Genomic DNA, 23,541 nt, shown 5'->3' on the forward strand with positions numbered 1-23,541 from the left:
ATTTTATGTTGAAGTAGAACACTAAATTAATTTGTAATCGCTCCTCTTAACTGTACACCAGCAAGTTTATCCTCATGTGCTGCAGGTAATTTCTGGTGGCATAGAGAAACTTACATTCATCTACTGGGACCACTAGATCTAGCTGCCCACTTATCCTTGAACACAAGACTGTGAAAAAATATGTTATTATAGGGATAATTTGAATATGCTCTAATTTATACAAAAGCTAATGAATGACAGTCTTCAGCATTTTAACTACAATTAGGAACAAGTTATTTGCAATATATCCATGCCTAGCACATGCCTAGTAGCCCTCAAGAAATGTTACCAATAATAGCTATAATAGTTTTTGTTATTATTAATTGATCATTACATGTTGATGGTCATACACTATAGATAGATAAAAACCACTCCTCTCAATGTTTTCAGTCCTTGATATTCCTTCTTAATGTGTGGAGACCCCTCCACAATGAAGCTAATTGTATCAAACTGATGAGAAAATGATTAAAACATCTCTACAGATGATGCTGGGATTTTAGAAATGAATTTTTATACAATTCAGAAACTTGCTATACAGAAAACTTATCTATTGTGCTACATGGATTCATAGCATTCTCCACTTTTGGACTCAGAACTGGATTATATTTCCCAGCCTCCTCTGCATTTTTAGTTGAGTATTTTACCAGTCAGTTTGGACTACCATAACAAAATATTACGACTGGGTGGTTTAAACAACAAAAATGTATTTTCACATAGTTCTAGAGGCTGGGAAGTCCAAGGTCAAGGTACTGACCTATTTGGTCCCTAGTGAAGGTTCTTTTCCTGGCTTGCAGATAGCCACCTTTTCGCTGTGTCCTCACATGGTGGAGAGGAAAGATGCTCTGTCTGTTTCTCTTCTTGTAAGGGCACCAACCCTATTGGATTAGGGCCTCATCCTTTTACCTCCTTTAGTCCTATTATCTCTTTATAGGCCCTGTCTCCAAATACAGTCACATAGGGCATTAGTGCTTTGCTACAGACTGAATGTTTGTGTATTCCCAAAATTTGTATGTTGAAATTAATCCCTAATGTAACAGTATTTTAAAAAATTTTTTATCTTTATTGGAGTATAATTGCTTTACAATGTTGTGTTAGTTTCTGCTGTAAAACAACAAAGAGAATCAGCTATATGTATACATATATCCCCATATCTCCTCCCTCTTGAGCCTCTCTCTCACCCTCTCTTTCTCACCCCTTTAGGTCGTCACAAAGCATCGAGCTGATCTCCCTGTTTTATGCAGCAGCTTCCCACTAGCCATCCGTTTTACATTTGGTAGTGTATATATGTCAATGCTACTCTCTCACTTTGTCCCAGCTTCCCCTTCCCTGCTGTGTCCTCAAGCCTGTAACAGTTATTTTGAGGTGGCCTTTGGGAGATAATCAGGTCATGAGGGCTATGCTCTCATGAATGGGATTAGTGTTTTTATAAAAGAGACCCCAGAGACCCCTCACCCATTCTTCCATGTGAGGATACAATGAGAAGATGGTGGTCTGTGAACAAGGAAGCAGGCTCTCAACAAACAAATCTGCCAGAGCCTTGATTTTGGACTTCCCAGCCACCAGAACTGTTAGAAATAGATTTCTATTATTTATAAGCTACTCAGCCAATGGTACTCTGTTATAGCAGCCTGAATGGACTAAGACAGGATTCAACATATGAATCTGGGGGAGACACAATGCAGTCCATAGTAGGTATGGTCATGTGATTGAGTTCCAGTCAGTGGGAAGTAGGAAGCAGTGATAAGTATCACTTTCGGGTACAGCACATGAAACTGTCCTTGCATATTCCTCCATGCTCTTTCTTCCTGCCAACAGTCTAGGATATCAACACTTAGAATGACCTTGAAGGCTATATGTTAAAGATGTAAAGTCATCATCTCCTTGAGTCTCTGAATGCACACAATATGTCTCCCCACCAATCTGGAGCTATCCCGAGCAAGAATAAACTATTATTTTCAATCATGACACCTTGGGTCTCTTTGTTACAGCATGTAGCCTAGCCTAATATAGGTAGATCCTCTCAGTGTGATAGACTCCCTCTGATAAGAATCCATTCTTCTTCCCTTTTGCATGAGAAAGCATAGAGTAAATATCATGTGGCTAACCTATCAGCTTCCTGCAAGGGCCCAGAAGAGTGGTAGCAGACCCACTGTGAAATAAAGAAAAAATATATGTTGGTCTCTGCCCCAGGTTCCTAGCACAGAGCCCATGAAACCCCTGTAATTTCATGGATAATAAGAGTATCTTTTGTTCTAGTGAGGTGACTCAGGGTGGGCTCCTAGATGGCTCCTGGATGAGGAGTGGGTCACCGGAAACACCAAGCCATGATTAGAAGCTTGGAGCAAATTAATCAAACCCAAGAAAGGGGTCATTGGAACCTTCAATCTATAGCTGGCTGCTCAGAAGCAAGGCGACAACCTGGACTTGTGACTGGAGTCTGAAGTAATGGGGGGCAGTTTTATAGGACTGAGCCCTTAACCTGTGCAAGCTGATGCTATCTCTGGGTAGACAGTGTCAGAATTAAGTTGAATTGTAGGGCACCTAGCTGGTGTTACAGAATTGTGTGGTGTGGAGAAAATCCTCCACACATTTGGTGATCAGCAGAGACAAGAATGAAGTGTTCTATATAAAAGTAAAGGGGGGGGAGTCAAGATGGCAGAGTAGGAGGACATGGAGTTCATGTGTCCTCACCACTAGGGCACCTACCAGGTGCTGGTGGGGGGCCCTGGACACCTAAGGGGACAGGAGGGACCCCCAAGCGACTGGGATGTGGGGGGAGGGAGGGGGAAGGAGAAGTGGAGGCTGGACAGGACAGGCGCCCCTGAGGGGTGGCTGGGGGAGGGGAGGGGCTCCCATGCCTGGAGGGACACACTCACAGCGAGGGGATCAGTGGGGATGGGGAGAGATCCTCTGGGGATCGGAGGATCAGAAGGGAACACAGCCAGCGTTTCCCCCGCCCACTTGGGCCCGGGGAGCCTGCTGAGGTCCAGGGTCTGATCCTCTGCCCTCCGAGGCCCCTTCCTGCTGCTGTGCCCTGGGGGCGTGGGAGGAAGGGAGGGGGAGGAAAAGTAGAGCGTAGACAGGGTCAGTGCCCCTAATGGGAAGCTGGGGGAAGGGAGGGGTTCCCACACTCGCTTGGGAGGGGCCCATCCAAGGTGAGATCAGCCAGCAGGAAGGGAGAGAGACACTCGGGGTAATAGGAGGATCAGAAGGAAACGGGCCAGTGTTTCCCCTGCCCACTCTGGCCCCAGGGGGCCTGCTGAGGTCCGAGGCCTGAACCTCAGCACTCCAAGGCCCCCTCTGGCTGCACTGAGCCTAGGCACTACCCCTCCACCCCCTGCCTTTTACCTCCGCTCTGGTCCTGAGCCTAGCCCTGCCCCCGCCTAAGCCCCCGCCGGACCTAAGCCCCCCCACCTCTACACAGCTAAGGCCTTTTCCAGCTTTTTGTTTTGTTTTGTTTTGCTGTTGTGGTTGTTTTACCTTGCTTCTTCTTTTTTTTTTTTTTTTTTTACAGTTGTTGATTACAACTTTATTTACAAAAGCTAAAAACTTTTTGATGATCCACACTCCAATGTCCTTCAGCATGGATTTTCAGGAATAAATTCACATAAAAGTCAATTCAGATTTCCATTTAAATATTGGAACCAATAAAAAATGTGGCTTTCAATCTGCCACTGTCAACAATACCATCCTTAGGGTAAAAATCTTACATTGTATTAAAAACACAGAAGGCTATATACAAGAAATGTTATTTCTAATTCTGCCCACTCCATTTTCTACCATTCCACCTAAATTCTTTTTTTGTTGTTGTTGAATTTTATTTTTTTAATACATCAAATTCTTATTAGTTATCTATTTTATACATATTAGTGTATATATCTCAATCCCAATCTCCCAATTCATCACATCACCACCACCACCACCACCACCACTTTCCCCCTTTGGTGTCCATATGTCTGTCCTCTACATCTGTGTCTCTATTTCTGCCTTGCAACCTGGTTCATCTGTACCATTTTTCTAGATTCCACATATATGCATTAACATATGATATTTGTTTTTCTCTTTCTGACTTACTTCACTCTGCATGACAGTCTCTAGGTCCATCCATGTCTCTACAAATGACCCAGTTTCGTTCCTTTTTATGGCTGAGTAATACTCCACTGTATATAGGTACCACATCTACTTTATCCATTTGTCTGTCAGTGGGCATTTAGGTTGCTTCCATGACCTGGTTATTGTAAAGAGTGCTGCAATGAACATTGGGGTGCGCGTGTCTTTTTGAATTATGGTTTTCTCTGGTTATATGCTCAGTAGTAGGATTGCTGGATCATATGATAATTCTATTTTTAGTTTTTTAAGGAACCTCCATACTGTTCTCCATAGTGGCTGTATCAATTTACATAACCATCAACAGTGCAAGAGGGTTCCCTTTTCTCCACACCTTCTCCAGCATCTGTTGTTTATAGATTTTCTGATGATGCCCATTCTAACCAGTGTGAGGTGATACTTCACTGTAGCTTTGATTTGCTTTTCTCTAATAATTAGTGATGTTGAGCAGCTTTTCATATGCCTCTGGGCAATCTGTATGTCTTCTTGGAGAAATGTCTATTTAGATCTTCTGCCCATTTTTTGATTGGGTTGTTTGTTTTTTTGATATTGAGCTGCATGAGCTGTTTATATATTTTGGAGATTAATCCTTTGTTGATTCGTTTTTAAATATTTTTGCCCATCCCGAGGGTTGTCTTTTTGTCTTGTTTATAGTTTCCTTTGCTGTGCAAAAGCTTTTAAGTTTCATTAGGTCCCATTTGTTTATTTTTTTTTAATTTTCATTACTCTAGGAGGTGGGTCAAAAAAGATCTTGCTGTGATTTATGTCAAAGAGTGCTCTTTCTAAGTGTCCAGTCTTACATTTACATCTTTAAACCATTTTGAGTTTATTTTTGTGCATGGTGTTCTAATTTCATTCTTTTCCATGTAGCTGTCCAGTTTTCCCAGCACCACTTATTGAAAAGACTTTTTGCCATTGTATATCCTTGCCTCCTTTGTCATAGATTAGCTGACCATAGGTGCGTGGGTTTAACTCTGGGCTTTCTATCCTGTTCCATTGATCTATATTTCTGTTTTTGTGCCAGTACCATACTGTCTTGATTACTGCAGCTTTGTGGTATAGTCTGAAGTCAGGGTGCCTGATTCCCCCAGCTCTGTTTTTCTTTCTCAAGATTGCTTTGGCTATTCGGGGTCTTTTGTGGTTCCATACAAATTGTGAATTTTTTTGTTCTAGTTCTGTGAGAAATGCCATTGGTACTTTGACAGGGATTGCATTGAGTCTGTAGATCGCTTTGGGTAGTACAGTCATTTTGACAATACTGAGTCTTCCAATCCAAGAACATGGTATATCTCTCCATCTGTTTGTGTCATCTTTGATTTCTTTCATCAGTGTCTTACTAGTTTTCTGAGTACAGTTCTTTTACCTCCTTAGGTAGGTTTATTCCTAGGTATTTTATTCTTTTTGTTGCAATGGTGAATGGGAGTGTTTCCTTAACTTCTCTTTCTGATCTTTCCTTGTTAGTATATAGGAATGCAAGAGATTTCTGTGCATTAATTTTGTATTCTGCAACCTTACCAAATTCACTGATTAGCTCTAGAAGTTCTCTGGTGGCATTTTAGGAATATCTATGTATAGTATCATGTCATCTGTAAATAGTGGCAGTCTTACTTCTTCTTTTCCAATTTGTATTCCTTTCATTTCTTTTTCTTCTCTCATTGCCGTGGCTAGGACTTCCAAAATTATGTTGAATAATAGTGAACATCCTTGTCTTGTTCCTGATCTTAGAGGAAATGCTTTCAGTCTTTCACCATTGAGAAACCCACCATTGCTGTGGGTTTGTCATATATGCCCTTTATTATGTTGAGGTAGGTTCCCTTTATGCCCACTTTCTGGAGAGTTTTTGATCATAAATGGGTGTTGAATTTTCTCAAAAGTTTTTCTGCATCTATTGAGATGATCATATGGTTTTTATTCTTCAATTTGTTAATATCATGTATCACATTGATTGATTTGCATACATGGAAGAATCCTTGCATCCCTGGGATAAATCCCACTTGATCATGGTTTATGATCCTTTTAAGGTGCTGTTGGCTTCTGTTTACTAGTTTTCTCTTGAGGATTTTTGCATCTATATTCATCAGTGATATTTGTCTGTAATTATATTTTTTTGTAGTATCTTTGTCTGGTTTTGGTATCAAGGTGACGGGTGGCCTTGTAGAATGAGTTTGGGAGTGTTCCTTCCTCTGAAATTTTTTGGAAGAGTTTGAGAAGGATGGGTGTTAGCTCTCTCTAAATGTTTGGCAGAATTCACCTGTGAAGCCATCTGGTCCTGGACTTTTGTTTGTTGGAAGATTTTTTTTTTTTTTTTTGTGGTACACGGCCCCTCACTGTTCTGCCCTCTCCCGTTGCAGAGCACAGGCTCCAGATGCACAGGCTCAGCGGCCATGGCTCACGGGCGCAGCTTCTCCACGGCATGTGGGATCTTCCCAGACCGGGGCATGAACCCGAGTCCACTGCATCGGCAGGCAGACTCTCAACACTGTGCCACCAGGGAAGCCCTGTTTGTTGGAAGATTTTAATACAGTTTCAATTTCATTACTTGTGATTGGTCTGTTCATATTTTCTATTTCTTCCTGGTTCAGTCTTGGAAGATTATACCTTTCTAAGAATTTGTCCGTTTCTTCCAGGTTGTCCATTTTATTGGCATAGATTTGCTTCTAGTAGTCTCAAGATGCTTTGTATTTCTGTGGTGTCCGCTGTAACTTCTCCTTTTTCATTTCTAATGTTATTGATTTGAGTCCTCTCCCTCTTTGTCTTGATGAGTCTGGCCAAAGGTTTATCAATATTGTTTATCTTCTCAAAGAACCAGCTTTTAGTTTTATTGATCTTTGCTATTGTTTTCTTTGTTTCTCTTTCATTTATTTCTGCTCTGATCTGTATGATTTCTTTCCTTCTACTAACTTTGGGTTTTGTTTGTTCTTGTTTCTCTAGTCACTTTAGGTGTAAGGTAAGATTGTTTATTAGAGATGTTTCTTGTTTGTTGAGGTAGGATTGTATTGCTATAAACTTCCCTCTGAACTGCTTTTGCTGCATCCCATAAGTTGTGAGCCGTCATGTTTTGTCATTTGTTTCTAGGTATTTTTTGATTTCCCCTTTGATTTCTTCAGTGATCGCTTGGTTATTTAGTAACATATTGTTTAGCCTCTATGTGTTTGTGTTTTTTATGGTTTTTTGCCCTGTAATTCATTTCTAATCTCACAGAATTGTGGTCAGAAAAGATGCTTGATATGATTTCAATTTTCTTAAATTTACTGAGGCTTGATTTGTGACCCAAGATGTGATCTATCCTGGAGAATGTTCTGTGTGCACTTGAGAAGAAAGTGTAGTCTGCTGTTTTCAGATGGAATGTCCTATAAATATCAATTAAATCTATCTGGTCTATTGTGTCATTTAAAGCTTATGTTTCCTTATTAATTTTCTGTCCAGATGATCTGTCCCTCGGTGTAAGTGAGGTGTTAAAATCCCCCACTATTAGTGTGTTACTGTCAGCTTCCTTTTATAGCTGTTAGCATTTGCCTTATGTATTGAGGTGCTCCTATGTTGGGTGCAAATATGATTCTTATATCTTCTTCTTGGATTGATCCCTTGATCATTAGTATCCTTCCTTGTCTCTTGTAACATTATTTTAAAGTCTATTTTATCTGATATGAGTATTCCTACTCCAGATTTCTTTTGCTTTCCCTTTGCACGGAATATCTTTTTCCATCCCCTCACTTTCAGTCTGTATGAGTCCCTAGGTCTGAAGTGGGTCTCCTGTACACAGCATATATATGGGTCTTGTTTTTGTATACATTCAGCAAACCTCTGCCTTTTGGTTGGAGCATTTAATCCATTCACATTTGAGGTAATTATCAATATGTATGTTCCTATTACCATTTTCTGAATTCTTTTGGGTTTGTCTTTGTAGGTCATTCTCTTCTCTTGTGTTTCCCACTTAGAGAAGTTCCTTTAGCATTTGTTGTAGAGCTGGTTTGGTGGTGCTGAATTCTCTTAGCTTTTGCTTGTCTGTAAAGCTTTTGATTTCTCCATCGAATCTGAATGAGATCCTTGCTGGGTAGAGTAATCTTGGTTGTAGGTTCTTCCCTTTCATCGCTTTAAGTATATCATGCTAATCCTTTCTGGCTTGTAGAGTTTCTGCTGAGAAATCAGCTGTTAACCTTATGGGAGTTCCCTTGTATGTTATTTGTCGTTTTTCCCTTGCTGCTTTCAGTAATTTTTCTTTGTCTTTAATTTTTGCCAGTTTGATTACTATGTGTCTTGGCGTGTTTCTCCTTGGGTTTATCCTGTATGGGACTCTCTGTGCTTCCTGGACGTGGGTGGCTATTTCCTTTCCCATGTTAGGGAACTTTTCGACTATAATCTCTTCAAATATTTTCTCGGGTTCTTTCTCTCTCTCTTCTCCTTCTGGGACCCCTATAATGTGAATTTGGGTGCATTTAATGTTGTCCCAGAGGTCTCTTAGGCTCTTTTCATTCTTTTTTCTTTATTTTGTTCCACAGCAGTGAATTGTACCATTCTGTCTTCCAGGTCACGTATCCATTCTTCTGCCTCAGTTATTCTGCTATTGATTCCTTCTAGTTTATTTTTCATTTCAGTTATTATATTGTTCATCTCTGTTTGTTTGTTCTTTAATTCTTCTAGGTGTTTGTTCTTTAATTCTTCTAGGTCTTTGTTAAACAGGTCTTGCATCTACTCGATCTTTGCCTCTATTCTTTTTCCGAGGTCCTGGATCATCTTCACTATCATTATTCTGAATTCTTTTTCTGGAAGGTTGCCTATCTCTACCTCATTTAGTTGTTTTTCTGGGGTTTTATCTTGTTCCTTCATCTGGTACATATCCCTCTGCCTTTTCACTTTGTCTATCTTTCTGTGAATGTGGTTTTCGTTCCACAGGCTGCAGGATTGTTGTTCTTCTTGCTTCTGCTGTCTGCCCTCTGGTGGATGAGGCTATCTAAGAGGCTTGTGCAAGCTTCCTGATGGGAGGGACTGGTGGTGGGCAGAGCTGGGTGTTGCTCTGGCAGGCAGAGCAGTAAAACTTTAATCCACTTGTCTGCTGATGGGTGGGGCTGAGTTTCCTCCCTCTTGGTTGTTTGGTCTGAGACAACCGGCACTGGAGCCTACAGGCTCTTGGTGGGGTTAATGGCTGACTCCAGGAGGGCTCACGCTAAGGAGTACTTCCCAGAACTTCTGCTGCCAGTGTACTTGTCTCTGTGGTGAGCCACAGCCACCCCCCGCCTCTGCAGAAGACCCTCCAACACTAGCAGGTAGGTCTGGTTCAATCTCCTATGGGGTCACTGCACCTTCCCCCTGGGTATTGATGCGCACACTACTTTGTGTGTGTCCTCCAAGAGTGGAGTCTCTGTTTCCTCCAGTCCTGTCAAAGTCCTGCAATCAAATCCTGCTAGCCTTCAACGTCTGATTCTTGGGAATTCCTCCTCCCATTGCTGGACCCTCAGGTTGGGTAGCCTGACGTTGGGCTCAGAACCTTCAATCCAGTGGGTGGACTTCTGTGGTATAATTGTTCTCTAGTTTGTGAGCCACCTACCCAGTGGTTATGGGATTTGATTTTATTGTGAGTGCACACCTCCTGCCATCTCATGGCAGCTTCTGCTTTGTCTTTGGATGTGAGGTATCTTTTTTGGTGAGACCCAGTATCTTCCTGTTGATGATTGTTCAGCAGTGAGTTGTGATTCTGGTGCTCTCACAAGAGGGAGGGAGCGCACGTCCTTCTACTCCGCCATCTTGAACCCTGTTTTACATTGTTGTTGTTTCATTTACAGTTTTATTTTTTTCTAATAGATTTTAAAATTTTTCTAATTTTATTTTCTTTTTTATTCTTTGTTATTGTTCTTCCTTGTTTTTTCTTTTCTCCTGTGCCACAGAGCTTGCAGGATCTTGGCTCCCAGTCCAAGGGTTGGGCCTGAGCTCCTGTGGTGGGAGTGCCAAGTCCAAACTGCTCGACTGATAGAAAACCTCAGACCCCAGGGAATATTCATCAGAGTGAGGTCTCCCAGAGGTCCTCATCTCAGCACCAAGACCCGGCTCCACCCAACTACCTGGAAACTCCAGTGCTGGAGGTCTCAGGCCAAACAACTAGTAAGACAGGAACACAGACCCAACCATCGAAAAAACATGAGATGACAAAAAAATATGTTAGAGATGAAGGAGCAAGGTAAAAACTCACAATCCCAGATAAATGAAAAGGAAATAAGCAACCTACCTGAAAAAGAATTCAGAGTAATGATAGTAAAGAAAATCCAAAATTTTGGAAATAGAATGGAGGCACGGATCAAGAAAATACAAGAAATGTTTAACAAAGACCTAAAAGAACTAAAGAACAAACAAACAGTGATGAACAACACAATAACTGAAATTAAAAATACTCTAGAGGGAATCAATAGCAGAATAACTGAGGCAGAAGAAAGGATAAGTGAGCTTCAAGGTAGAATGGTGGAAATAACTGCCAAGGAGCAGAATTAAGATAAAAGAATGAAAAGAATTGAGGACAGTCTCAGAGACCTCTGGGACAACATTTAACAATGCACCAACATTCAAATTAAAGGGGTCCCAGAAGCAGAAAAGAAAGAGAAACGGTCTGAAAAAATATTTGAAGAGATTATAGTTGAAAAGTTCCCTAACATGCGAAGGGAAATAGCCACCCAAGTCCAGGAAGCGCAGAGAGTCCCATATAGGATAAACCCTAGGAGAAACATAGCAAGACACATATTAATCAAACTAACAAAAAACAAATTCAAGGAAAAAATACTAAAAGCAGCAAGGAAAAAGCTAAATATAGCATACAAGGGAATCCCCATAAGGTTATCAGCTGATTTTTCAGCTGAAACTCTGCAGGTCAGAAGGGAGTGGCAGGATATATTTATATGAAAGGGAAAAACCTACAACAAAGATTACGCTAACCCACAAGGATCTCATTTAGATTTGACAGAGAAATCAGAAGTTTTACAGACAAGAAAAAGTTAAGAGAATTCAGCACCACCAAACCAGCTTTACAACAAATGCTAAAGGAACTTCTCTAGGCAGGAAACACAAGAGAAGAAAAAGATCCACAAAAACAAACACAAAACAATTCAGAAAATGGTAATAGGAACATACATATTGATAATTATGTTGAATGTAAATGGATTAAATGCTCCAACCAAAAGACACAGACTGGCTGAATGTATACAAAAACAAGACCCATATATATGCTGTCCACAAGAGACCCCCTTCAGACCTAGGGACACATACAGACTGAAATGAGGGGATGAAAAAAGATATTCCATGCAAATGGAAATCAAAAGAAAGCTGGAGTAGCAATAGTCGTATCAGATAAAATGAAGACTGTTACAAGAGATAAGGAAGGACACTATATAATGATCAAGGGATCAATCCAAAAAGATATAACAATCATAAATACTTATGCACCTAACATAGGAGTACCTCAATACATAAGGCAAATGCTAACAGCCATAAAAGGGGAAATCGAAAGTAACACAAATATAGTGGGGGATTTTAAAACCCCACTTACACAAAGGGATAGATCATCCAGACAGAAAATAAATAAGGGAACAAGCTTTAAATGACACAATAGACCAGATAGATTTAATTGATATTTATAGGACATTCCACCCAAAAGCGGAAGAATGCACATTCTTCTCAAGTGTAAACGGAACATTCTCCAAGGTAGATCATATCTTGGGACACAAATCAAGCCTTGCTAAATTTAAGGAAATTGAAATTGTATCAAGCATCTTTTCTGACCACAATGCTATCAGATTTGAAATCAACTAAAGGAAAAAAACTGTAAAAAACACGAACACATGGAGGCTAAACAGTGCACTGCTAAATAACCAAGAGGTCACTGAAGAAATCATAGAGAAAATAAATAATACATAGGAACAAATGACAATGAAAACACAATGACCCAAAACCTATGGGACGCAGCAAAAGCAGTTCTAAGAGGGAAGTTTATAGCAATTCAATCTCACCTCAAGAAACAAGAAACATCTCAAATAAACAATCTAAACTTACACCTAAAGCAACCAGACAAAAAAGAACAAAGAAAACCCAAAGTTAGTAGAAGGAAAGAAATCATAAAGATCAGAGCAGAAATAAATGAAAAGAAATGAAGAAAACAATAGCAAAGATCAATGAAACTAAAAGCTGGTTCTTTAAGAACATAAACAAAATTGATAAATCTTTCCCCAGACTTATCAATAAAAAAAGGGAGAGGACTAAAATCATTAAAATTAGAAATGAAAAAGGGGAAATTACAACTGACACTGCAGAAATACAAAGGATCATAAGAGACTAGTACAAGCAAATCTATGCCAATAAAATGGACAACCTGGAAGAAATGGACAAATGCTTGGAAAGATACAACATTCCAAGACTGAACCAGGAAGAAATAGAAAATATGAACAGACCAATCACAAGTAACGAAATAGAAACTGTGATTGAAAATCTTCCAACAAACGAAAGTCCAGGACCAGAAGGCTTCACAGGTGAATTCTATCAAACATTTAGAGAAGAGCTCACATCCATCTTTCTCAAACTCTTACAAAAAAATTGCAGAGGAAGGAACGCGCCCAAACTTGTTTTACAAGGCCACCATCACCATGATAACAAAACCAGACAAAAATACCACAAAAATAGATAATTACAGACAAATATCACTGATGAATATACATGCAAAAGTCCTCAACAAAATACTAGCAAACCAAATGCAACAGCATATTAAAAGGATCATACACCATGATCAAGTGGGATTTGTCCCAGGAATGCAAGGATTCTTCAATATACGCAAATCAATCAATGTGATACACCATATTAACAAATTGAAGAATAAAAACCATATGATCATCTCAAAAGATGCAGAAAAAGCTTTTGACAAAATTCAACACCCATTTATGATTAAAAACTCTCCAGAAAGTGGGCATAGAGGGAACCTACCTCAACATAATGAAGGCCATATACGACAAACCCACAGCAAACGTCATTCTCAATGGTGAAAAACTGAAAGCATTTCCTCTAAGATCTGGCACAAGACAAGGATGTCCACTCTCACCACTATTATTCAACGTAGCTTTGGAAGTCTTAGCCACGGCATCCAGAGAACAAAAAGAAATAAAAGGAATACAGATTGGAAAAGAAGAAGTAAAACTGTCACTGTTTGCAGATGACATGATACTATACATAGAAAATCCTAAAGATGCCACCTGAGAACTATTAAAGCTAATCAATGAATTTGGTAAAGTTGCAGGATACAAAATTTATGGACAGAAATCTCTTGCATTCCTATACACTAACAACAAAAGATCAGAAAGAGAGATTAAGGAAACAATCCCATTTACCAATACACCAAAAAGAATATAAAAGAATAAAATACCTAGGAATAAACCTACTTAAGGAGGCAAAAGACCTGTACACCGAAAACTATAAAACACTGATGAAAGAAATCAAAGATGACACAAACAGATGGAGAGATATACCATGTTCTTGGATAGGAAGAATTAATATTGTGAAAATGAATATATTACCCAAAGCAATCTACAGACTCAATGCAATCTCTATCAAATTACCAATGGCATTTCTCACAGAATTAGTACAAAAAATCTTACAATTTGTATGGAAACACAAAAGACCCCGAATAGCCAAAGCAATTTTGAGAAAGAAAAACAGAGCTGGAGGAATCAGGTTCTCTGACTTTGGACTATACTACAAAGCTACAGTAATCAAGCCAGTATGGTACTGGTACAAAAACAGAAATACAGATCAATGGAACAGGATAGAAACCCCAGAGATAAACCCACGCACATATGGTCAACTGATCTATGACAAAGGAGACAAGGATATACAATGAAGAAAAGAAAGTCTCTTCAATAAGTGGTGCCGGGAAAACTGGACAGCTACTTGTAAAAGAATGAAATTAGAACACTCCCTAACACCATACACAAAAATAAATTCAAAATGGGTTAAAGACCTAAATGTAAGACCGGACACTATAAAACTCTTAGAGGAAAACATGAGAGGAACACTCTGACATAAATCACAGCAAGATCTTTTTTGACCCACCTCCTAAAGTAATAAAAATATAAACAAAAATAAACAAATGGGACCTAATGAAACTTAAAAGCTTTTGCTCAGCAAAGGAAGCCATAATCAAGATGAAAAGACAATCCTTAGAATGGGAGAAAATATCTGCAATCAAAGCAATGGTCAAAGGATTAATCTCCAAAATATACAAACAGTTCACTTAGCTCAATATCAAAAAAACAAACAACCCAATCAAAAAATGGGTGGAAGCCCTAAATAGACATTTCTCCAAAGAAGACATACAGATGGCCCAGAGGCACATGAAAAGCTGCTCAACGTCACAAATTATTAGAGAAATGCAAATCAAAACTACAATGAGGTATCACCTCACACCAGTCAGAATGGCCATCATCAAAAAATCTACAAACAATAAATGCCGGAGATGGTGTGGAGAAAAGGGAACCCTCTTGCACTGTTGGTGGGAATGTAAATTGATACAGCCACTATGGAGAACAGTATGCAGGTTCCTTAAAACACTAAAAACAGAATTACCATATGACCCAGCAATCCCACTACTGGGCATATACCCAGAGAAAACCATAATTCAGAAAGACACATGTACCCCAATGTTCACTGCAGCACTATTTGCAATAGCCAGGTCATGGAAGCAACCTAGATGTCCATTGACAGATGAATAGATAATGAAGATGTGGTACATATATACAATGGAATATCACTCAGGCCTAAAAAGCAATGAAATTGGGTCATTTGTAGAGATATGAATGGACCTAGAGTCTGTCATACAGAGTGAAGTAAGTCACAAAGAGAAAGACAAATATCATGTATTAATGCATGTATGTGAAATCTAGAAAAATAGTACAGATGAACCTATTTCCACGGCAGGAATAGAGATGCAGATGTAGAGCATGGACATGTGGACACGGGGGGGCAGGGCAGGGTGGGATGAATTGGGAGATTAGGTTTGACATAAATACACTACCATGTGTAAAACAGATAGCTAGTGGGAACCTGCGGTATAGCATGGGGAGCTCAGCTCAGTGCTCTGTGATGACCTCGATGGGTGGGATGGGGGCGATGGAAGGCAGGTCCAAGAGGGAGGGGATATATGTGTACATACAGCCGGTTCAATTTTTTGTACAGCAGAAACTAAGACAACATTGTAAAGCAATTATACTCCAATAAAAAAATATATAGGAGACACACAGAAAAGACACAGTAGAGAAGAACTGGATTTTCCGTACTCAGGAGGTAGACGGAATTGAGTTTTTCCTTTATACCCATTAACTACTAGACCCTCTAAAAAGTCCTGAATATGGGTTGACGACATTAACAATTGGACCAACATAACACCTTAGCAATATCTAGGAATAAACTAAGGACAAGAAATACTGTCTTCAGCCTGGAGGGGTGGGATAGGGAGGGTGGGAGGGAGGGAGACGCAAGAGGGAAGACATATGGGAACATATGTTTATGTATGACTGATTCACTTTGTTATAAAGCAGAAACTAACACACCATTATAAAGCAATTATACCCCAATAAAGATGTTAAAAAAAAAAAAAGAAATACTGTCTTCTACACGTACTTATAATATCATTTAAAATATAAAGGTCCAGGTGTTCTGTAAGCACAGGACCACTCTCTTTCTGGTGTAGGGGATGCCATAAGGGAGACCAATACATTTTGCATCAATCTACGGCCTCTCTCTACCTTGTTGTCACTGTTTGGACAAGATTTCCTACCCTGAAGGAAACAAACAGCTAGACCAGAGGGATAATTTCTTATATCTCTAACTCAGGGCCTTGTGTTTCTGGTCAATATTTCAGGTCATTGTTCTAGCAACTTTAGACCTTGTACCTGTAGTGGAAATGGATGGCATGCCCACTTTCTTACCAATGCACTCCAAGGTGCCCCCTGCCTATATGACCAGAGCGCCCCTTTCTAGGGCACACATAATCACTGGAAACAGGAAGGTACTCCACTCAGCAATTACAGGACAATGAAGTAGCAAGGGTTCAGAAGACTCAAACTCACCTAATCAGGCAAGTTAGTTTTTCTCTCTTCATTCAGTAGGGTGTCTTATATATGTTTTATCTACCTCATGGGGTGGCTGAGAAGACCAAATGAGTCAGAATCACTATTTTTAAGGTAGAAAGAAAATTCAGAACTCAATTACTAACCTGGAGTGTCTGGGTCCTTAGAAATCCCCAGGTTTGTAATGGGACCCTAACTTTCATTTATATTAAAAAGGCCAAAGGAAATTGTACATTTATTTTGATGAGAAAGAACGCACTGACCAACCAAGGCACTATGTTGCTTTGATTTGACAGGAACAAATGTTTAAGAAAAAAAAATTGCTTGATGCTCAAACTTTCCAAAGGAAAGTGTCCTAGTAGTCTGAAGGCTGAAAACATTTTACTGCCCTAGTCCCAAATGTTTATTCTATAGGCAAAGGAACTGAAGATCCAAGAGGTGAAGCCAGGGGACACAAGCTAGCAAACAGAAGGTCTTGGATTCAAAACCAAGCCTTCTGGCTCCCAAACCAGGAACCCCACCATTTCGTTACCCAGTGAGAGTTGAGTGCAGTGGTGGAAAACATTAATTTGGAGTCAAAATGAACTAGGTTAAGCCCTGGATATGCCACTCGCTGACCTTTTGGAGCTCAGTTTCTTCATCAACATAATGGAGAGAGTAATGAACAACTTCTTATGGTTGGTGTAAAGACCTGATTAGATCCTGAATGTTCAGAACACTTACACAGTGCTTGGACTACAACATGTGTAGGAAAAATGGTAGCTATTATCATAATTAATTTCCTGATGAGTTTCTGATATGCAGTTTATAAACCTTAAAAGAGCTATAAAATGCTAAACTTATATTTATCTACATGTATATGAATAATATACTATATAACAATTTAATAGTGGTTATTAGTACTAAATCATTTTAGTCTATAGTTTAAAGCTCTCTGAGGAAGAGAGCTAAAATAACACGGGCTAACCGTTTTGTAACATTCAAATAGAAACAGAGTAGCAGATAGTTGCTGTCCCAGCCTCTTAGCATCATTCCCTTTTCTGTTAACCACAGCCTAAGCCTTCTTGGGGTACCTCATCCTTCTCTTTCTTGGTTCTCATGGTTTAGAGATGAGAACACTACCCAAATCTAAACCATCCGCTTGGCTATGGTGTTTGCCTTGCTGTTGCCCAAACAACCCAAGTCAGGCCAGTGCCAAACCAGCCAGTGCCACAGTGTTGGAAAAAAGGGAAACCATTTTTTCCCGTGGATGGAAACCTGGGAGGATGTACGTCTGGAGCTGCTGGGGCCCACAAACTGGAGAGAATCTCTCAGAGAACAGAGCTGACACAGAGGACAGTCAAGTAGAGGGAGGAAGACTGCATTCTAATTGTAGTGTTGAGGGCCTGAAGCTAGCAACTCCTAAACTTTCCAACATGTGAGTCCCAAATTCCTTGTTTTACATTAGCCTTGTTTTACATTAGTCTGGCCTCCTATCCCTTACAACCAAAAACGTCTTTAATAAATACTCATCAGTAAAATGAAGGCACAATATAGAGTTTCACATTGAATGACAGAATCCCCAGACCCAGACAGTAGAAGTCTGTATAGAAGAGATTCTAAGGGCTGCCTGTAATCACGCTGTGTCTTCACTGCTAGATGGCCAGTGAGAGAGCCTGTGACCTCAGACAGTCAAGTAATTTCTCTCTGAAGTTGCCTGCAAGAAAGCAAAGGCTGAAGGATCAGAGATGAACTGCCTCAGGATGCTTTCCACCTTCCTACTCCAAGACCCAGGTAGTTCTCTCCTAACTGTTCACCTTCTAGCCTGAACCTGATTCCCTGCAACTGTCACTTTGTGCAGAAACAACGTGAAATGGAAGTTCAATCTGGTCATTGCTGGAAGGTGCAAGTTCTGTCCACTTTTCCATTCTCCCATTCATGCCAATTATCATTGCTATTTCTCTGCATGAAACAATAATACCTGGTGTTGGTGTCCCGGTTTACATCCACTTGGAATTGAATCAGATGGTCTTTAAGATTTTGGGCTCGCTCACAGAGATCATAATTTAGGGTCATGGTGTCAAGGCAGAACATGGCCAAAGGCACGGTAATGTGCATGGATGCAATTTCATTTCTCCGCTTTTTTATGCTATTGATCCTCTGTAGAAGAGAGTAGATTCAGTAGATTAATTTGCCTCTAGCCTCTATGCATTTGCCCCCAAGCCTCACCCCCCAGCCAATATAGTACAATGTTGAGCATAGTATATATACTAATGAAACACACTGACTACTCAATGGATTGCCTGTAGCACATGTAACCAAGATACGAAATGTCAAGTGGCATCTCCTACCATCACAAAATCCTCAATTTCATGATTTTCTTTCAGGAATGCAGTGATGTTTTGCTCTGCAGTGTTATCCAATAAGTCATCATACTTCTTGTATTCATTTAAGTATCTTCCATATTGAAGAGCAAAAAATCAAACATACAAACACAGGTCACCAAATCAGATTAGTCAGAGTGGGAAATGAAGAGATAATATCATAAAAACCAGCCCAAATCACGAAAGAGGAATATAACGTGGCAAAGTAGAGTGAACTGGGAATTCAGAACTTTAGCTTCAAATTCCAATTTTGCCACTTCCTAGCTGCATGAACTTAGACAAGATATTTCTCTTTTTCAAAGATCAGTGTCCTTAATTTTAAGTGGAAATGATAACAGCTCACTGGATTGTTGTAAAGCTGTAATATTATATATTTAAAGCAATTAATACTACGTCTAACGTACAGTGAATGTGCAATAAACATTACTTCCCATCCCTCCTTCCGGTTCTAAAGTTCTACATCTAAATTTTAAGATGAAAATTTGTAACTAATGAACCTAAAGTCTATTGAATAGAATTAAGTTTCCCTCCGTCTGTTGTCAGATAAGGCAGAAATGGCTGGACAGATTTCCCCCAAATTGGAGGATGTTTGGGGGATGCTCTGACTTAAAATAAGTTTGAATTAAAATAAAGATGAAATGGAGTAAACAGAATTAACTTTGTGGGGCCCAGGAGTATACTTCCAAGAGCTGGCTAACACTTCAGAGACTCTGAAACTGAGATACAAGGAGAAGCTCATGGAACCGTCAGTACAGAAAAACAAACTATATGTATAAGAATCAACAACAGGGTAAACAGGGGTTTCAAATAGATGACACCAGATTAAATTCACGAGGGCAGAGCTTTCAAATCTGAGGCCGTGGTTTTCAGGATAGATTAGCAGCAGTTCTCAGCTGGGGGTGATTTTGCCCCCAGGGGACATTTGGCCATGTCTGAAGACATTTTGGGTTGTCAAAACTGGGGAGCGTCCTACTAACAGGTAGAAGCCGGGGATGCTGCTAAACATCCTACCATACACAGGACAGCCCCTCATAATGCAGAATTTTCTGGTCTAGTCTTCTTGCTTCCCTTCCTCTTTTGTTCTCTTCTTTTGTGATTTGATGACTATCTTTAGGGTTGTGTTTGGATTGCTTTTCCTTTTTTGTATCTATTGTACATTTTTGGTTTGCAGTGACCATGAGGTTTTGACATAGCAGTCTATATATATATATACACACACACATATATACATACAAGATTGTTTTAAGTTGCTGGTCTCTTAATTTCAAATGTATTTCCAATATCTTGCACTTGTAGTCTCCTCTTCTCACAATTGCTGGTTTTGACATCATATTTGTGACATCATATTTGTGTGTGGATGATTTCCTACCTTTATTGTATGTTTGCCTCTACCAGTGAGCTTTCCCTTTCGTAATTTTATTGTTTCTGGTTGTGGGCTTTTCTTTTCCACCTAGAGAAGTTCCTTTAGTATTTGTTGTAAAGCTGGTTTGGTGGTGCTGAATTCTCTCAGCTTTTGCTTGTCTGTAAAGCTTTTGATTTCTCCGTCGAGTCTCAACGAGAGCCTTGCTGGGTAGAGTATTCTTGGTTGCAGGTTTTTCCTTTTCAACACTTTAAGTATATCATGCCACTCACTTCTGGCCTGCAAAGTTTCTGCTGAAAAATCAGCTGATAACTGTATGGGGTTCCCTTGTATGTTATTTGTTGCTTTTAATATTTTCTCTTTGTTTTAAATTTTTGTCAATTTGATTAATATGTGTTTCTCGTTGGGTTTGTCCTGTATGGGACTCTCTGCACTTCCTGGAATTGAGTGAGTGTTTCCTTTCCCATGTTAGGGAAGTTTTCAGCTATTATCTCTTCAAATATTTTCCCAGGCCCTTTTTCTCTCTCTTCTCCTTCTGGGACTCCTACAATGCAAATATTGGTGCATTTAATGTTGTCCCAGAGGTCTCTGAGACTGTCCTCATTTCTTTTCATTCTTTTTTCTTTATTCTGTTCTGCAGCAGTGATTTCCACCAATTGATCTGTCTTCCAGCTCACTTATTCATTCTTCTGCCTCATTTATTCTGCTATTGATTCCTTCTACTGTATTTTTCATTTCAGTTATTCTATTGTTCATCTCTGTTTGTTTGTTCTTTAAATCTTCTAGCTCCTTGTTAAAGATTTCTTGTATCTTCTCAGTCTGTACCTCCATTCTGTTTCTGAGACCTTGGATCATCTTCACTATCATTACTCTGAATTCTTTTCCAGGTAGATTGCTTATTTCTACTTCACTTAGTTGTTCTTCTGGGGTTTTATCTTCTTCCTTTGTCTGGAATATAGTCCTCTGCCATCTCATTTTGTCTAACTTTCTGTGTTTGTGGTCTCTGTTCTGCAGGCTGCAGGACTGTAGTTCCTCTTGTTTCTGGTGTCTGCACCCTGGTGAGTCAGGTTGGTCCAGGGGCTTGTGCAGGCTTCCTGGTGGGAAGAACTGGTGCCTGCCCACTGGTTAAAATCCATGAATTTCTAAATGCCAGAACCTGTCTGGTGCCATGGCTTTCATATAATAGAGGTGAACCTGTTATCTGAATTGTGGCTCTCCTATCTATTTGCTGATAAGTTATGGTTTCCATATCTGCAAATAGGGCTAAATAGTAACACTGATGTAAGTAAACATTGGCTACTCTTATTCTTTCAGGTATGTGGGAACAGGGATTGTTTATTTGATGACAGTTAGGAACTCTAAACCAATGCCAATGGCTAAGTTACAACTAAACCAACTTACTTGTAGGGGCCAACTTGATTTTTCTGAAATACCTCGAAAGTTTGATCCACAAAGTCAGAAACCAGTTTTTCATCAGCATTAACAGTTCCAAGAATCAGATTATATCCTTTCAACTCTGGGAACAGGATAGATTCCACCTAAAGAGGAGAAACCACTTTTATTTTTTTTTTTAAAGATTTATTTTTTGATGTGGACCATTTTCAAAGTCTTTATTGAATTTGTTACAATATTGCTTCCGTTTATGTTTTTTGGTTTTTTGGCCATGAGGCATGTGGGAATCTTAGCTCCCTGACCAGGGATCAAACTCACACCCCCTGCACTGGAAGGCAAAGTCTTAACCACTGGACTGCCAGGGAAGTCCTGAAACCACGTTTAAATGTCACAAGACATCCACAAGACACAAGAAAGAAGATGACACCAAAATGTAAAGTCTCCTGCAATGCACTCATTTCCAGAGACATCAGCTGCATTTCAACTCTATCTCTTCTCGGATGGTGCTGGAATCACCCCACTGTTCCCTTTACCTCTATTCTCTCTCCTCTTCCTCTTGTTGGATTACTCATCTTTCAAATTCTTGCTCCTTTCAACTCTCATGTCCTTAGAGAGTCCCCCCTGGGCCCCCAGTGGATGTTAGGTTTCCCTGCTTAAAGTTCACATTCTAAATTTATCCCACTTGGCACTCAACATAATTGTAATTAAATGAATGTGTAATGAGCTATTCTAGGTTTGTCCTGGGATATAAATACCATGAGGGTCTGGACTGGATCTGACTTCTTCACTATTGTGAAGGGCCTAACCAGAGCTTGGCACATAGTAAGTGCACATAAACATTGTGTGAGTGAATAAATACTACAGTGGTACCCCTCCCCACCACCAAACACTTTCCTCTCTAATGAAAAGCTACTAGAGGCATGGGTTCCAACTCAAACTCTGCCGCTAGCTGACTATGTGACCTTAGGTAAGCTACTTTCTCTGGACTTTAGTTTTCTCATCTGAAGAAAGGGAGAGATGTACTAGATTCTTCTCTCAGTTCAGGAGAAAAAGCTATGTCGTTATGATCTGAGGCACAAAAAGTATTTTTCCTGAGAATTCAACACTCCAACTTCTTAATGGCACATGTGTATCTCTGAGAATGTTCTCAGTTGCATGACTCATGCAAGCTGCAAGTCCTTGTTGGGGACCCATTGCCTTCCACTGCTCTCCCTACTAAGAAAGATTTTAGTGATCCGTCTAAGAAAAGACTCTTCAGAGGGCTTTACTGAGTTATGAGTTATATGCCGCTGATGAAAACGCATTGATTTAGAAAGGGGGAAAAGCAAGTGCAACTGATCTTTGTCTTCCCTCTTTGGACAATCCAAAGGTTTTTAAACCAGTGGAGAAGCAACTTCTTTGCTGTAGCCATACTGTAGGCAGTGTTTGAAAGCAGGATATGAGTGAAATGGCTTAGGGCAGCACAACTGGAGCATTCAGGCCTTGCAACAGATCATAGGTGGGCAGGATAAGGGATTATCTCTTGGGAAAAGTCTTCAATCGAAAGAACATTTTAAATGTGGCTGGTTCTCACTATGGAGAACAGTATGGAGGTTCCTTAAAAACTAAAAATATAGTTACCATATGATCCAGCGATCTCACTCCTGGGCATATACCCAGAGAAAAGTCTAATTCAAAAAGATACATGCACCCCAATGTTCATAGTAGCACTATTTATAATAGCCAAGACATGGAAGCAACCTAAATGTCCACTGACAGATGAATGTGGCCTACACACACAGACACACACACACACACACACACACACACACACACAATGGAATATTGCTCAGCCATAAAAAAGAATGAAATAATGCCAGCTGCAGGAACATGAATGGATCTAGAGAATATTATTCTAAGTAAAGTAAATCAGAAAGAGAGAGACAAATACCATATGATATCACTTATATGTGGAACCTAAAATGTAACACAAGTGAACTTATTTACAAAATATAAACAGACTCACAGATGTAGAAAACAAACTTATGGTTACCAAAGGGCAATGGAGAAGGAGGGATAAATTTGGAATTTGGGATTAACAGATACACACTACTATATACAAAACAGATAAACAACAAGGACCCACTGTATAGCACAGGAAACTATATTCAATATCTTGTAATACCCTATAATGGAAAAGAATCTGAAAAAG

At 39.7% G+C, this 23,541-nt stretch overlaps 1 protein-coding gene across 1 annotated transcript in view; it reads right to left on the reverse strand.

Moving 5' to 3' along the window:
- The window catches only part of DNAH3 (dynein axonemal heavy chain 3), a 194,695-nt gene that overhangs the window by 144,999 nt on the left and 26,155 nt on the right, over positions 1-23,541 (reverse strand). The window contains exons 12-14 of the mRNA XM_060124014.1: positions 21,360-21,496; positions 18,566-18,671; positions 18,196-18,374 (exon numbers count right to left, since the gene is read on the reverse strand). Coding sequence (XP_059979997.1) covers positions 18,196-18,374; positions 18,566-18,671; positions 21,360-21,496 — 422 coding nt within the window. The remainder of the gene's footprint in view (positions 1-18,195; positions 18,375-18,565; positions 18,672-21,359; positions 21,497-23,541) is intronic.

This window comes from Lagenorhynchus albirostris, chromosome 15, assembly GCF_949774975.1.
Source record: "Lagenorhynchus albirostris chromosome 15, mLagAlb1.1, whole genome shotgun sequence".
In the NCBI taxonomy this organism is placed as follows: domain Eukaryota; kingdom Metazoa; phylum Chordata; class Mammalia; order Artiodactyla; family Delphinidae; genus Lagenorhynchus; species Lagenorhynchus albirostris.